The sequence below is a fragment of the Trachypithecus francoisi genome, unplaced genomic scaffold, assembly GCF_009764315.1.
Source record: "Trachypithecus francoisi isolate TF-2019V2 unplaced genomic scaffold, Tfra_2.0 Contig01603, whole genome shotgun sequence".
Lineage (NCBI taxonomy): Eukaryota > Metazoa > Chordata > Mammalia > Primates > Cercopithecidae > Trachypithecus > Trachypithecus francoisi.
Genome location: NW_022681445.1, coordinates 35,103 through 51,699, shown reverse-complemented (window position 1 = coordinate 51,699; position 16,597 = coordinate 35,103). Strand labels below are relative to the sequence as shown.

Here is a 16,597-nt window from a genome sequence, read left to right as displayed (position 1 = left end):
GGCTCATGCCAGTAATCCCAGCATTTTGGGAGTCTGAGGTGGGCAGATCGCTTGAGCCCAGGAGTTGGAGACCAACCTGGGCAACATGGCAAAACTCCGTCTCTACAAAAAAAAAAAAAAAAAAAAGACTCAGAAGTTTGATAAATTTCAAATTGGCTTAACATTTTCATGCTTCAGAACTAGCATCAGTTGTCTCTAATTACATTTTTACTTACTGCTACTATTTTATCATTAATATTTAATGTGCAAATGTGCTAGGACATAAAATCTTTCTTTTGGTTGGTATTTATTTTTTTTTTTTTTTTTTTTTTTTTTTTTTTTCAATGAATCCTACGTTGGGAGGAAGCACTTTAATCAGATGGTAGGGGATGGTAACACTGTACAGGGAGCACTCACAGCTCCAAGAGCTTCCTTCCAAATTATGACGAAGTTCCTTTAAATAACTAGATTTCCTAGAGCCTGGTCCTCTGCCCATGGGAAGAAGAGAAATGGATGTGAAAGCATTGTGGCCTGCTCTCCTGTCATTCATAGATCCAGTTCTGAGCACAGCTCATGTAATCTACCAGTTCCTCAGGGTGAAACCACAAGCCGATCTCCTTCTCTGCACTCTCCACGGAATCACTGCCATGTATAATGTTCCTGCCAACTTGTATGCAGAAGTCTCCACGGATGGTCCCAGGCTTGGAGTCCGCAGGGTTGGTCTCCCCGAGCATGACTCGGCCTGTCTTCACCACATTCAGCCCCTCCCAGACCATGGCAACTACCGGCCCTGAGTGCATGTATTTCACCAGGCCGGCAAAGAACGGACGGTCCTTCAGGTCAATGTAGTGTTCCTTGAGAAGATCTTCAGAAGCTTGCATGAATTTCAGACCAACAAGGCGGAATCCTTTCTGTTCAAAACGCTTGATAATCTCTCCGACAAGACCCCGCTGGACCCCATCTGGTTTGATCGCAATGAAGGTACGCTCACAGTTGGCCATGGTCCCTTCCAGCTGCTTAGGCTTGAACCTTGGTTGGTATTTATACATATATATTTATATATACACTTACTGTATGCAGCCACAGAATGAATCTGCTATGTGACACCTCAGAGACATGGATCACACGTCTCAGACCCACACAACATTTACAGTTACACAGAGGAGCCCTCACATGCATTTTTATCCACATAAGTACACTGTTTTCAGGCCTCCTTCTCAAATTTTCCCTGCCCCCAACCCTCAAATGTATCCTCTCCATCTCGCCAGTATTCTTGCAGGTACCTAGAAAAACTGCAAGGTCAGCTCTGACCTTGGCCCTGATACAAAAGTTGGGGAATACATCACTCACATTGAATTTGGAAAGAAGCCTGCTGAGTGAGAAAACTCTAGCTTCAGCCTCCCAATCCATCATTCACAACTCACAGCGGGGCACAGGGCTGCACTTTCTGCAGGGGAACTGTGACTTCAAATTGCAAGGGACCATAGTTGTCAAGACACCGAAACGCATTTCCCCCTACTCAGCTCCATGGAGAAAACCCAGAGTCTTGTTTTAATAAAAGAAATATGATGATGAAGGAAATCTGTGAAAGCTCAGGCTGCGTACTCTTCCAAGTCATTGTATATAAGGTTAATTGTTACACAGTCTCCAGCTGGTGTTTATGTGGTAGCGGTGGAGGCATCCTAAATACCAGCCTCTGTTTTTAGATTTAATCAAGGATGAAGGGAGACAGTAGTAATAATAATTAACAATAATAAAATCACCAATATTGAGTATTTCCTTTTTGCCAGGAACTATGCTAAGCCCTTTTTAAGCAATATGATATCATGGCAAACTCTAGAGCCAGACCACTTGTGTTTGAATGAGAGAAACACCATGCAGTAGCTAAGACACCTTAGGCAGGTGATTTAACCTGCGTCTTAGTTTCCTCACCTGAAAATGGGGATAATAATAGCACCCCATAGAATCATTATGCAAATTAAGTGTATGTAAAGTGCTTAGAATTAGTGCTGGGCACATTACCATATAAATGCAGGATGCCCGGTAAAGTTTGAATTTCTGACAAACAACCACCTTTTAGAATAAGTGTGTACCAAATATTCCATGGGACATACACCAAAAAATGTAGTCAGTGTATATCTGCAGTTCAAATTTCACTGAGCATCCTGTATATATGTATGTATGTATTTAGCTAAATCTGGGAACTATAATTCTACAATCACTTATCTGAAACTCTTGAGGCTAGATACATTTCAGAGCTCATAGATTTTTCAGATTTTAGAAAAAAAAATACATTGCATATAACCACCGATCATGTAATACTTCAGCAATGGCTGGAGTGGCAGGCCTGAAGCCAGTGCATTAATATTTCCATAGGGAAACATATGCAGATTCTTCTAAGTAGGATAAATGAAATCTGAAGCAGCCTCACGTGAGTTAAGATCCAATTTTGCCATCAAAGGAATTGAGATCAGGCCCCCATCTTGCCAACTGAGGGTTACAATATTTTCTGGGTTTGGGGTTAAGAATTAGCATTGTGAACCTAGATTACCGCTACTACCATTATTATTTTCTTTTTCTTTTTTTAATTTTTGGGTTTTTTTAAGACGGAGTCTCACTATGTTGTCCAGGCTGAACTGCAGCCTCCCCCTTAGGGCTGAAGTGCAGATTCAACCTGCAATCTCGGCTCACTGCAACCTCCACCTCCCAGGTTCAAGTGATTCTCCTGCCTCGGCCTCCCAGGTAGCTGGGGTTACATGCGTGTGCCACCACGCCTGGCTAATTTTTGTATTTTTAGTAGACAAGGGGGTTTCACCATGTTGGCCATACTGGTCTTGAACTCCTGGCCTGAAGTCATGTCTGCCTCGGCATCCCAAAGTGCTGGGGTGGCAGGCGTGAGCCACCAGGCCCAGTCTATTATTATTTTCTTTTATTCTCACAACTAGTGTAAGTAAAAACTGTTATTCCCATTTCACACGTGGTGAGACTGAGGCTTAGGGTGGCTATATATTTAGCCCAGGATCATGTGGCCTGTAAATAGCTAGATCATGCTTCACACCCAGTCAGTCTGTCTGCCCTTATCTGTGATCATGAGCATGCATACCCTTTCCTTGTTTCTTTGCATTCTTCATTCAGCTCTTGTTTTGAAAGAGGGATTAAAATAAGAGGACACAGAGAAGAGGAGAGTTGAGAGGAGGCATCTCAGAAATGGTTGGCACCTGCTCAGAAATGGTCCAGAAGGCGATCAAACACTCTAGTCTTCTGAACTTTCAGCATGCACGCCCACGCACGCACAGCCTCTTGTTTAAGGCCCTGGCTTGGCCGCAATTCTCCTGTCATGCGTACTCAACAGCTGTTCTGCAGACCCCTGGGCACACTGAGGCTCATGCTACACTAAAGAGAACTGTGTCTTTGGTGAGCCTTTCACTACAGAAACAGCAAAATCAATATATATTTTTTCAACATTAGAAAGCCATTCGCCAATGTGAAAATTAAAAACAGGACAGCAAGGCAAAACACACTAGCTGGCAGGAGGCAACATCTTTGAATGTCAGTCTGTAAGTTTTACACTTGTATTATTATGATGTATAATACACAACTAAAACTCACAAAATAAGTGGCCTTCCATACCAAAAAAGTGTTCTAAACTCAAGTTGAAAATTTATGAGCTCAAAAATTCCCATTTCACACATCTGCAAGAACCCTACCACAGTCAAAGCACCAGGTGACATAAACTCTAAAACCTGTCCTGATAGTTCTACCTGCTCTCTCACCCTACTCCATGACATCCTCTCGCCACTGGAGAAAACCCCAGGTCAACTACTCAAGCCTGGAGCAGGAAAGGGCCGGGGAGTTCCCAGATCGTTCCAGGGCCAAAAAGAGTTGCCTGGCATGGCCCCATATCACCAAGGAAAAGATGGAAAGGAGCCAGACATGGACACGAAGTCCAGTTCTGCTACTAACTCAGGATGAGACCCTGGACAGTTATTTAGCCTCCAGAAGCCTCCATTTCCTCATCTGGAAGTGAGGATGGTGATAGCACCAACTTCAACGGGGATCTTTTGAAGGTTTTATGAGATGGTGCCTGTAAGTCACTCAACACACAGCCTGGTTAAAACAGATATATTGATCATTTAGGAATGGAACAAAAAGAGAACTCTACTAACATAATTATCTAAGCCACTACCTTTGTATAAGGTCTCAGAGTTTACAAACTCTTTCACCTAAGTGTTTCCCATCTCAACAAACACCACTGCCCAACCATCACCAAAAATCTAAGCATCACCCACAATTGTCTGCTTTTGTTCACAGCCCAAATCGAATCCTTCAATAGGCCCTCTACCTCCTAATCCTTCCCCCATTCTCCCTCTCCATCTCTTGAATTCAAGACAGTATTGCCTCTCACCTGGCATACGGAAATAAACCCACCTGAGTCACCTTCTTCTATTCTTGTTCCTATGGCCTCTTCTCCATCAAGAAAGACTCCCTCTAATGGAGCCCTCCACCGAGACATCTTTTGAAATGCTCATAAGATGTACTCTCTTTCATAAAAGCCTCCAGAGGCTTTTGAGTGTACTTAAGGAAAGCCCAAACTCACTGGCACTTGGGCCCCCCATTGACTCCTCATCGCTTGCACCTCACCTAGCAAAAGCTCCTCCCGTTCCTCAAGTGCACGCTTCTATCCACCCTTTGCCCCATCTGTTCCCCCCACCTGGAAAGCCCTTGCACAGTCTTCACACAGCATTTCCCTCCTCATCATTCAAAGGTCACCTTCAACGTCATGTCCTCAGGCTTTTCAACCTAGCCATCCTGTCACTTGCTATCACATTGTTCTATGTGTTAAATTTTCTGTATAACGTGTTCCACTGACTGATATTTCTTTCTTTCTTTCTTTCTTTTAGAGACGGGGTCTCACTAATTTGCCCAGGCTGGCCTCCAACTCCAGGGCTCAAATCTCAGCCTCCCAAGTGGCTGGAACTAAAGGCGTGTGTCACCACGCCCAGTTTCATAATTTTCTTATTGTATTAATTGCCGTATTGTCTTTCTTCCCATACCTGGTTCACTGCTCTATTTCCAAAACCTAACTCAGTACTTGATGTGCAACAAATATTTGGCGAATTTGTTCATTAACCTCTTAAGGCCAACAGGAAAGTGAAAGGGCCACATGCTTAACTTGTTTGATGACTCTCCTTTTGCAAAAAGGAAAAAAGTGTCCCTGCCCACTTAAAGAATGAGGGTGAGGGCTGGAATCTGGCTCCCTCAAATCTAGGCCCTAACACTGATTTAGGAGGGAAATCTAATAGCTGTGTGTGGGACCCCCAGGTATCCCTCCTCCTCCCACCCCGCCGCTTTCGGTGTCCTAACCAAAAATTACAGAATACCCTGATCACTCTGTGACCCAGCCAGCGGCAGGTTTGTTTTGTTTTGTTTTGTCTTTGAGATAGACGTTCCCTCTGTCACCCAGGCTGAAGTGCAATGGTACGATCTCAGCTCACTGCAGCCTCCGCCTCCTGGGCTCAAACAATTCTCATGCCTCAGCCTCCCAAGTAGCTGAGATTACAGGCATGAACCACCATGCCAGGCTAATTCCAGCTGCAGGTTTTTCCCAGCAGGCTTAGGCCCAAACTGGACCCTTGAACATTCCCAGGCACTGATAAAGGTATCGAGGTTGATGCACAAAACACTGAAAGAAACCAGTACTGGCTCTGAGCCAAATTCCTTAAACCGTCATATAGTCTCCACACCCTAATACCCTAAGTAGAACACCCCTTTTCTCTCTGTCTTGAGGATACACTGCAGCACTTTCAACATAAGCTGCACTAATAAATGCTTTGGACTGACCAGCTGCCCTGGCATTTATTGAGTGCTTCTTTCTTTGGAATCCCAACTGGCCCCATCTCGGGATGGGGTACTCCTTCAATGGGAACTTCCCTGTCACTGCTTTTGGGGCAACTCCAGCCATGAGCTCGATGGGATAAGACACTGTGGCAAAACTGCGGCAACTTTAAGCAGTTCATCTTCACCTTGGATACCCACTGATACACAGCCTGGTCACCTTAAGAGAAGTTTGGGCCGGGCGCGGTGGCTCAAGCCTGTAATCCCAGCACTTTGGGAGGCCGAGACGGGCGGATCACGAGGTCAGCAGATCGAGACCATCCTGGCTAACACGGTGAAACCCCGTCTCTACTAAATAATACAAAAAACTAGCCGGGCGAGGTGGCGGGCGCCTATAGTCCCAGCTACTCGGGAGGCTGGGGCAGGAGAATGGCGTGAACCCGGGAGGCGGAGCTTGCAGTGAGCCGAGATCCGGCCACTGCACTCCAGCCTGGGGGACAGAGCAAGACTCCGTCTCAAAAAAAAAAAGAGAAGTTTGACTTGCAACATGTGACACAAAAAAGGATCCCAGCCAAGCACAGTGGCTCTCGCCTGTAATCCTAGCACTTTGGGAGGCCAAGGCGGGTGGATCACTTGAGGTCAGGAGTTCGAGACCAGCGTGGCCAACATGGTGAAACTCCGTCTCTACTACAAATACAAAAATTAGCCGGTGTGGTGGTGGGCACCTGTAATCCCAGCTACTAGGGAGGCTGAGGCAGGAGAATCGCTTGAGCCCAGGAAGTGGAGGATGCAGTGAGCTGAGGTCGTGCTAGCCTGGGTGACAGAGCAAGACTCTGTCTCAGTTTTAAAAAAAGAAAAAAAGGATTCCCACTGGCAATGGAAGCATGGATTTATTTACAAAGGAGCCTTGCTTGGAGGCAGGCAAGTCAGACCCACAGACCAGAAAATATGCAACTGCTTAAGCTAAAGAGGAATCTATAGCCAGTGGAGCCATAGGAAGACCAATGTTCTCCGCCTGTGGGTCTTAAGAGAGGCCATTCGGCCTTCCAAGCCCCTTTTCCTGATTCCCTTGCAACAACGCTTAGAATACCACAGCTGTTTTTTGCAAGGAAAAAGAAAACAGGAAACCTAAGATCCACTATTTCACACCAAAACTTGAAAATAAACTTAAAATTTCTTCAAAATTGCATTTCGTACTTGGTAAACCTCAAGCAAACAGAATACTAAAAATACCACCTGTCTTCTCTTCCACTTCCCAAGGTACCATAATTATAACTTGACACAGGATGGAAAACTGTGACTTACCAGCTTCGATGCATTCTGGCTTCAGGCAGTACTCCTGTTTAGCTTGGAGACTTAAGAGACCTTGACTCACTGAAAAAACAGACCAAAATAAATGGCTGACTTGTAGCAGACCACCATCCGGTAAACCACCCTCGGAAACATATGCAACACATTTGATATCAGTTCATCCTTCTCAGTGTTGACACGGTATTCCAAAACCCAGTTGGTTCAATGTCACGAAACCAGACTCTAGTTGCTAGCTATATAACCTTGGTAAGACTCTTGGTTGCTTTGAAACTCAGTTCTCTCATATGTAAGATAAGTGAGTATAACTAGACCAGAGCTCCTAAGAGTGTGGTCTCTAGAGCAGCAGCAGCTGCTGCTGCTGCACCTGGGAGCTTGTTAGAAAGGTCACTCCAGATCTTGACTCAGAAAACCTGGGGGTGGGGCCCAGCCAGCTGCAGTTAACAAGCCCCCCAGGTGATTCCGATACTTGCTCAAATGTGAGCACCACTGGGCGAGATACTCTCTAAAGTCGTTTCAACCTCCAATTATCAGTGGTTGAAGTCTCATACTTTCACTCTATTGGTTATAACTCCATGCCCATGTTCAAGATGGGAAAATGGAAACTTAAACTATGTCATTTGGAGGCAATCAGAGTGGAAATAGAAAGCTAGCATGTATGGCTTTTAGAGTTCTGGATCTTATCTAAACCATCCATACACATATGGACCAAAAAAGGGGTAGGGGTAAAGAATATACTGAACATTTACAGTCACTTTTGTATTGGATTTTTCTCAAGACAACATTAAATTAAACAATAGTTTATTCAGCTGTCAAAAAATAAATAAATAAATAAATAAATAAAAGAATATACTGAACATATCTCAATCACCTATTAGTAGCAACAGTCATTTTCCGCCTGCCCTGAACCCCACAAACCCTCCGCCCACCAGGCCCAGCTTAGCTACCAGACATTTGCAACTCTGTGGAACAAGCTTCCAGCTATTTCCTCCTTCCCCGCTTCCAAAAAAAAAAAAAAGTCTGAAATTGAAATGGCTTTTCACCAATGGCTTAATGTCCCCATCTGGCTGGCAACATTATCTAAGTAGGTTTCTGCACAAGTACAGAAGGGTGCCCATTTGTCAACCCCAGGTAGCGCCTGGGCATTAGCAGACGTGAGGTTAAGATTTCAAAAATATTTGTGGTAGCTGAGGAAATTCTGGGGAATTCATTCTTGCTGTGCTCTGTGAGCAGAAACAATGAATCATTTGGAGATGTGGCCATGGGGAGAGGGATGGTGGGAGGTGAATGGGGACCAAGGCCCTCTGTGGCAGGATCAGAAAGCTCGGCTGTACCTATATTTCTGCTAGAGATGGAAGACCTATAGATTACTAGCCAGTGTGGCAAGTTTTTGTAAATGGAGCCTTCTTTTCCTTTGTTCTTTTCTCTGCTGCCATCCTCCAAGCAGCCTCTTTGCATTGTGTTACATTATAGATTCAAGAAAACTGCCTAGGGAACATCTCAGTCCAATTTTTTTTTTTTTTTTTGGAGACGAGTCTCTCTCTGTCGCCCAGGCCAGAGTGCAGTGGCGCCATCTTTCTCAGCTCGCTGCAAGCTCCGCCTCCCAGGTTCATACCATCCTCCTGCCTCAGCCACCTGAGTAGCTGGGACTACAGGCACCTGCCACCAGGCCCGGCTAATTTTTTGTATTTTTAGTAGAGACGGGGTTTCACCATGTTAGCCAGGATGGTCTCGATCTTCTGACCTTGTGATCCGCCCACCTCAGCCTCCCAAAGTGCTGGGATTACAGGCGTGAGCCACTGTGCCCAGTCCATCTCAGTCCTATTTTTAAGAAAATAAGTTTCTTAGCAAAAAGGTATGTTTTGATTTCTGTATAAAGCAAAAAAAAAAAAAAAAAAAAAAGGTAAAAATACATATATGGGCAGCATAAAGATTAGTGTGCAATATTCCACTATGCCTGGGTGGTAGAACCTCAGGGGGAATTTTCCCCACAGTCAATTTTTATATGTTCATTTAATTTTCTTTAGTGAGCATGTGTTCTTTTTTATAATGCAAAAATAAGCTTTATTGTAAATAATAATAACATTTTTATAATTCTGGACAATAGCTTCTTGATCCTAGCCTTATTTTAAAAAACTAAAGAGCTAATAAAATCATTAAAGATTTATTCCTTTCATGAGAAATAATTCTTGACCCAAAACCTTGAAGAAGTAAAATCAGGTATCTTATCTAATGATGAGTAGAAGGAAGGTTTTAAATATAACTAATTAGGCCGGGCACGGTGGCTCAGGCTTGTAATCCCAGCACTTTGGGAGACCGAGGTGGGTGGATCACCTGAGGTCAGGAGTTCGAGACCAGCTTGGCCAACATGGTGAAACCCCGTCTCTACTGAAAATACAAAAATTAGCTGGCGTGGTGGTGCGTGCCTGTAATCCCAGCTACTCAGGAGGCTGAGGCAGGAGAATTGCCTGAACCCAGGAGGTGGAGGTTGTAGTGAGCCAAGATCGCACCACTGCACTCCAGCCTGGGTGACAGAGTGAGACTCAGTCTCAAAAAATATATATATATACATGTGTGTGTGTGTGTGTATAATTAATTAATTGGGACACTGACAGACCCAACCCCTCAAGGAAGAGCATTATCTCCATGGATGGGGTTATTTTAAAATCCTCCAAATAAATGAGGATCAACAAGCCCAGATAATGTGAAGGTGTAAGTGAATGAAATAGAGACAATAAAGAAATATTTTTAATATAAAAATTAAGATGTTACTTTTAAATGGTTAGGAGCTTTGAAAAATACATGTAAATAGCAGTTTGGTTTCTCATTGTAGATTTCTCTATAACCAGAGGAAATGTCCTCAGGATGCAGTGGAGTCATCCACAGATCAAGAGCATAAGAATGGCCAGAAAGCAGGGGTCAGCAAACTATGGCCCGTAGGCCAAATCCACTGCTTGTTTCTGTACAGCCCATGAGCTACGAATGGCTTTGACATTTTTTTTCACGGTTGGGGAAAAAAAAAAGAAAAATAATATTTCATGACATATGAAAAGTATATAAAATTCCAATTTCAGTGTCTAGAAATCAGATTTCCTTGGCACACAGCCATGCCCATTTGTGTACATATTGTCCGTGGCTGCTTTTGTGCAACAACAACAGAATTGAGTACTTGCAAGAGGCCGTATGGCCCACAGAGTCGAAAATATTTACTATCTGGCCCTTGACAGAAAAAGTTTGTGGGCCAGTGCATCTGAGAAACAGATTGTGGGGAGGAAAGAGAGGGAAAGAGAAGAAGAAAGGACACTTGGAAATAAATAAACTGGTTACAGGCATATATGTTTTCCATTCCGGTGCCATGTAGCTTCTCTGAAGCCACCGCAAGGCCACTGGCAATCACTCTTATTATAGAAGCACTAAGGTTTTGAGAAAAGATTATCCCGGAGCCTCAGATACAAAGATGAGTAAGAAGGGATGCTAGAAATTGCAGGCATGTAAGTGAATGTGGACAGGCAGAGAAATATACCGCAAAGTCAACCAGGAAGCCCCCTGAAGAGAAGACGACCCTAACTAGAATATTGTCATGAAGAGCATTGCCAGGCAGGTCCCTGGAGCTTGTCAGACAAGCGCTTTGCCTGGGTGCAGAGTGGAGGTGGGTGGCAGAGTTGAGGAGAGGGATGGGGAGAGGGGGTAAGGGGGTGATTCTAAAATAGTGCAGAAATATTTAACAAAAAGAAGTGTCCCTGAATGTATACATCCAAATAGATGTGGTTACCTAAAGCAATGCTTCTCAAACCTGTATTTGCAAACAATCCCCTGGGGGTCTTGTGAAAATGCAGATTGTGAATCAGCAGGTCTGGGGTGGAGCTCAAGCTCTCCAGTGATGCTGATGCTGCTGGTCCACAGACCCCATTTTGAGAAGCAAAGTTGTAGAGGCCACAGCCTTAGTTTGCCCTTATTCTCTAACATCATTTGAGCTCCTCTTAGAGAGTCAAGGTGAGAGCCAGGTTATTGGGCACGCTGGAAAGTTCTCTTTCATATGTTATGCAGGCCTCCTATCCGTAATAGTAGTGTCTGGCTTGATGAATTTTACTTTGCTCTAAGAACATCAACACTGTTTCCTAAGAATAATTTTCTCTGGAAGAACAAAGATTTGCTGCCATGGAGAATCTTTCAACGGATATGCCACGGCCTCAGGATGTAATCATAAAAGTAGAGCTTTGTAAAAGTTTCATGCAGTGGTAATATCATTAAAAAGAGTACATATTTTTACATAAACAATAATTATTTGGATTTTTAAGTTTGGGAGCATTTGCAAAACCTAACCTTGCAGTCACGTTGCACATAGCATGTAGTCTTTTGGCATGCTCATAGAATTTTCCTCTCATTTTGAATTTCAGCAGAGGACACTTATCTGAACCCGAAGTACTGAGAAATCTCACAAGAGTTTTCAAGAGCCACAGATTCAGTTGCAGGAGTAGGAGATTTAGCTTTACCAGAAAGCAATAAACCCATCTAATTCCTAAATCTTCAGCCACAGAAAACAGGGAAAGATGGTTTGCTCATTTTAGCAGAGTTTTCAACCACACAACCCTAACTCTTTTAAAGTTTAATCACTGGTTTACCCCTGCCAAAATAAACATGGCCTCCTGCATCCTGTATATGCCAAGGAAGGTTTCCAGGTTTGCTGCATTTCAAACTGCACCTAGAATCTCCTCATTCCTACATAACGTTCAAGCTAATGAAGTATTACGTGTTGTATGAGAAAAATTAAAATGGTAATAGTCAAGGGTTCAGCAAGCCTAGAATTTTAGAAAATCCCTCACTCCTTTCCAAGATATTTGATTCTTTTTCATAGGAATACACTTCTATCATCCTATATACTCTCTGGGTACATCATTCTCACCAAGAGTCATTAAAATAACTGAATCACAATATCGTTCAAATCTTGGGGGAAAAACCTCTGTTTTCCTTCATATTAATTGTAAAGCAAATTGTATCTCAGCAGAGTCACTGGATAAGAAAGGAATTGAAGAATATCATTAAAAGTACACTTTAAATGACTGATTTGTGTTTTGTGAATTAAATTTCATGATTCGTTCAAGCAAACATTAATAAAAGTCAAATGGAAAGACACTCCAGCATGATTTTCATCACAATGTAAAGTCTTTCCTCAAAATATAAATGAACTATGTGACTATGAATTCATAAACACTGATTTTGCTAAATGTGCCACAGAAAAACTTTTCCGTCCAATGCAACAGAATCAGCCAGCTACACGAAGCCACTTACACCCACTTTGCCTTCTGGACTATACATTTGGTACTTGGGTGTATTTATTTATTTAGGCTCCTTAAAAAAGCCTTCTTTATCATTTGCATATTTGATAGAAACTAAAGATGCACCACCTAGGAACGCAGGCAAACAGCCCTATACCTGTGTTATGACAAGTTTTGCTACAATAAAGCACAAGGAAACTTCTCGACACACACCCAGTTCCCCCGGCCTCCTGCACTCCACTTACCTAGAAAGAGGATCGTGCCCAGAACTAGGGTGCCACCGACAAACACGACCAGGGCAATTCGAGTGCCTCTGTTGGCCTTCTTTCCAGTCTCCACGCTGCTCCCTGTTTCTGCTTCATCAGAAGGGCCGTAGAGAGCACACGAGAGGAAAGTCACTTTTCGTGGTTTGGTGGCTGGTCTCAAGAGCGAGGTGTTGACATCCAAGGCTCTCTTGCTCTTCTACTAATGGACAGCTTAAAAAACTCCCGTCAGGAAATCTCCCCTCGCCACCCTTTCTCAAATAATTCTTCACAAATGAAAATTATAAAAACCAAAATATTGGTTGCCTTGGCTTTCCCCCTGACTAGACAAAACAAACAACGTTGCTTTATCTTGGTGCTCTCCCTCAGCAAAGTCTCTCTCAACCGATTGTTTGGCAGGCTTTTCTCTCAAGCGTTCCGAGTATACATGTTTTACTATGTTGCTGAACAGATGTTTTAGCTATTTAAATGTATAGTCACTTGGGGGAAAAAAACAATTGTTTTATCAAAACTGGATTCTCGTGAAACTCCCCCAAATCATGATAAGTTAGGTGGCCAGGATTCACCGGACCCACTTCAAGTTCTCAATTAATCATGTAATTCTGTTGCAAGAATCATTCTGCTTGCCTGAATTGTCTTCATCAAAGATATTCTTTCAGTGTGTGAGTCCCTTTTTAAAGCCTTCTAAGAGTTCCTAGGATATCCTGGAGCATTTTATTTTAGGAACTTTGTGTATGATAGCATGTGCCAAAAATCAGTCATAGTCCAGTGCAGTGCAAAGTAGCATTAAGACAACCTACAGAGGCTGATGGTTTGAACTGGAACTTTTTCTTAAAGGAAGGAGAAAAAGCGCTTCCTCTTTGTGGCACTAAGAATTGTACAAAAAAAAAAAAAAACCCCACAAAAAACACAAGCGCGTGAATTAGTTTATTAGCAACTACAAAAGATATCATGAAAAATTTTTTCCTTGCATGTTTTTGATGAAAAGTGCACCATGTGTTTTGTCTGCCACTCCTACTGAGGCAGCCATTCATTAGGATGTTTTTGTGTTTACATAAAGTGTCCACTTCAGCAGATTCCCCAGGATGAATTCAAAGGCAATTGGTTTCAGGCCGGGCGTGGTGGCCCACGGCTGTAATCTCAGCACTTTGGGAGGCTGAGGCAGGGGGATTGCTTGAGGCCAAGAGTTCAAGACCAGCCTGGCCAAGAAGGTGAAACCTTGTTTGTACTAAAAACACAAAAATTAGCCGGGCATGTTGGTGAGCACCTGTAGTCCCAGCTACTCAGGAGGCAGAGGTGGGAGAATCGCTAGAGCCTGGGAGGTGGAGGTTGCAGTGAGCCAGATCTCGTCACTGCACTCCAGCCTGGGTGACAGAGACCCTGTCTCAAAAATAAACAAACAAAAAACAAAGGCAGTTGACTTCACTGGAAAGACTGATGAACGACTGGGTCTTTGATTTTTTTATTATGATAATGATTTAAACAATAACAATGTGCTTTCTTCATGGGGAAGGGCAACTGATATTCCAATGCTACCATTGAAATGATACAGATTTTATTATCCAAAGATATAGATATCATTAATTCACAATACAATTACTACCTACCTGCTTTTGTTTTGCTGGAGGTCATAGGGCAGTGGGAGTAGGGGTAGAGAACTCAACTATACCTAGAAACCGGTAGAGCAATTATCTCAATGCAAAACTTGTGCACATGGCTTTAAAGGTGACACAGGAGTTCAGCAGGTGCTGATGAGCTCAGTATAACATGGCCACACATTCATGGTCCTGTCTGGCTTGTCTTGGTCAGGGCTTAAGCCCTTAGCATGGAATTCTCTCAAGTTTTGGGGCTTATTCCATAACATACCTTACTTTCTGCTCATTTCGTGTTGCGCCAAAGTCAGGGGATCATGTCTTTGTCCAAGTTATGACATCATGGTGTGTTGAAGTTATCCTGTGCTCATTGGTTGTTGATGTTACTTTGTTGCTGTTATTCCGTAACCCATCCTAGCAGGCCTTTGGCCCCTAGTATCAGATTCCCCCAAGAGTTTTTGGACTTGACTCCAGCATGCATCTTAGACCATGAACTCCACAAGGTCAGGAACCATGTTCAATGTTGCAGCTCTAGCATCAACATTTCCTGCCCTTCACAGTGAAAGGGAGAAATAAGAGCAATACAAATCATCCAAGTTAGCCCTAGCCACTAACTCTTAAAAACCAGCTTCAGCTGGGCACGGTGGCTCACGCCTATAATCCCAGTACTTTGGGAGGCCAAGATGGGTGGATCACGCGGTCAGGAGTTCGAGACCAGCCTGGCCAACATGGTGAAACCCCGTCTCTACTAAAAATACAAAAAATAGCTGGGCGTGGTGGCAGGTGCCTGTAATCCCAGCTACCCAGGAGGCTGAGGCAGGAGAATTGCTTGAACCCGGGAGGCGGGTTGTAGTGAGCTGAGATCATGCCACTGAACTCCCGTCTAGGTGGCAGAGCAAGACTCTGTCTCGAAAAAAACAAAAACAACAACAACAAAACAAAACAAAACAAAAAACCAGCTTCAGGGCCAGAAGTGGTGGCTCACACCTGTAATCCCAACACTTTGGGAGGCTGAGGTGGGCAGATCACTCTAAGTCAGGAGTTCGAGATCAGCCTGGCCATTGTGGCGAAACCCCATCTCTACTAAAAAATACAAAAAAATGGCCAGGTGTGGTGGCACGTGACTGTAATTCCAGCTACTCAGGAGGCTGAGGCACAAAAATCGCTTGGACCCAGGAAGTGGAGGTTGCAGTGAGCTGAGATTGCGCCACTGCACTCCAGCCTAGGGGACAGAATGAAACTGTGTCTCAAAAAAACCAAAAGGCCAAGGTGGGTGGAGCACTTGAGGTCAGGAGTTCGAGATCAGCCTGGCCAACATGGTGAAACCCCGACCCTACTAAAAGTTTAAAAATTAGCCAGGCGAGGTCGCAGATGCCTGTAATCCCAGCTACTTGGGAGGCTGAGGCAGGAGAATAGCTGGAACCCAGGAGGCAGAGGTTGCAGTGAGCTGAGATCGCACTACTGCACTCCAGCCTGGGCAACGGAGCGAGACTCTGTCTCAAAACAACAACAACAACAACAAACAACAACAAACAACAAAACCAGCTTCAGCTTCAGGAACCTCACATGCTAAGCCCTAATTATTCCTTCTAAATGCTCAGCTGACAATGATACTTCATATAGGCATAGAACATTTGCTTTAACCTCATGGTAAATCTACATACTTGATAGCAAAGGTATTTTGACTCTGCTTTACAAATAAGGACCCTGAAATCAAGGAATGGCCTCAGGTGGTGTGGGAAAATCACAAATGGATAGATGGGAGATGGGATCTTTGCCATACATGGCATGTCTGCAGCTTGACAAAGCTTCCTGTGCACAGCGACAGGACAGTCACCCAAGCACGACACCAGGACTCACTTCTTTCCTCTTTCCTTTCTCCTCCCAATCTCTTCACAACTTTCAGCGTCCCCACTCACACTGAATAGTGGCCGTGAGTTCCTAGCTGAAGTAGCCTTCACCTGCCTTGAACTTGCAATTCCCCCAGAGGTGAGAGCAATTTAGGGATTCCCCTGAAGTTAGACCTACCCATCACTTACCAACAGGAATTCATTCTTGAACGGTCAACTGCTGAGTGAAATGCCATTAAACCAAAAAAATACTTTCATTAATTGTAATAGGAAAATTATGATGTATTCTATCACAAACTAAGATATGCAAACACAGACAAAAAAATGTATTCATTGAACTTAATTGTACATTTTAAAATAACTGAGGCCGGGCGCGGTGGCTCAAGTCTGTAATCCCAGCACTTTGGGAGGCCAAGACGGGCGGATCAAGAGGTCAGGAGATCGAGATCATCCTGACTAACACGGTGAAACCCCGTCTCTACTAAAAAATACAA

General features: G+C 43.7%; 2 protein-coding genes across 2 annotated transcripts in view; both read right to left on the bottom strand.

The window, feature by feature from the left end:
• The window catches only part of PHEX (phosphate regulating endopeptidase homolog X-linked), a 227,189-nt gene extending 213,841 nt beyond the window's left edge, over window positions 1–13,348 (bottom strand). The window contains 2 exon segments of the mRNA XM_033195320.1: window positions 7,120–7,188; window positions 12,644–13,348. The gene's annotated coding sequence lies outside the window, so the exon portion shown is untranslated.
• On the bottom strand, window positions 329–1,007 carry LOC117074101 (nucleoside diphosphate kinase A). The gene has a single exon (XM_033195325.1). The coding sequence runs from the start codon at window positions 978–980 to the stop codon at window positions 522–524; it is 459 nt and encodes a 152-aa protein (XP_033051216.1). The 5' UTR covers window positions 981–1,007; the 3' UTR covers window positions 329–521.
• Window positions 13,349–16,597: the final 3,249 nt, after the last annotated feature.

Excerpts from the sequence above, each read along its gene's own strand:
- LOC117074101 (XM_033195325.1), bottom strand. The coding sequence starts at position 980 with ATGGCCAACTGTGAGCGTACCTTCATTGCGATCAAACCAGATGGGGTC.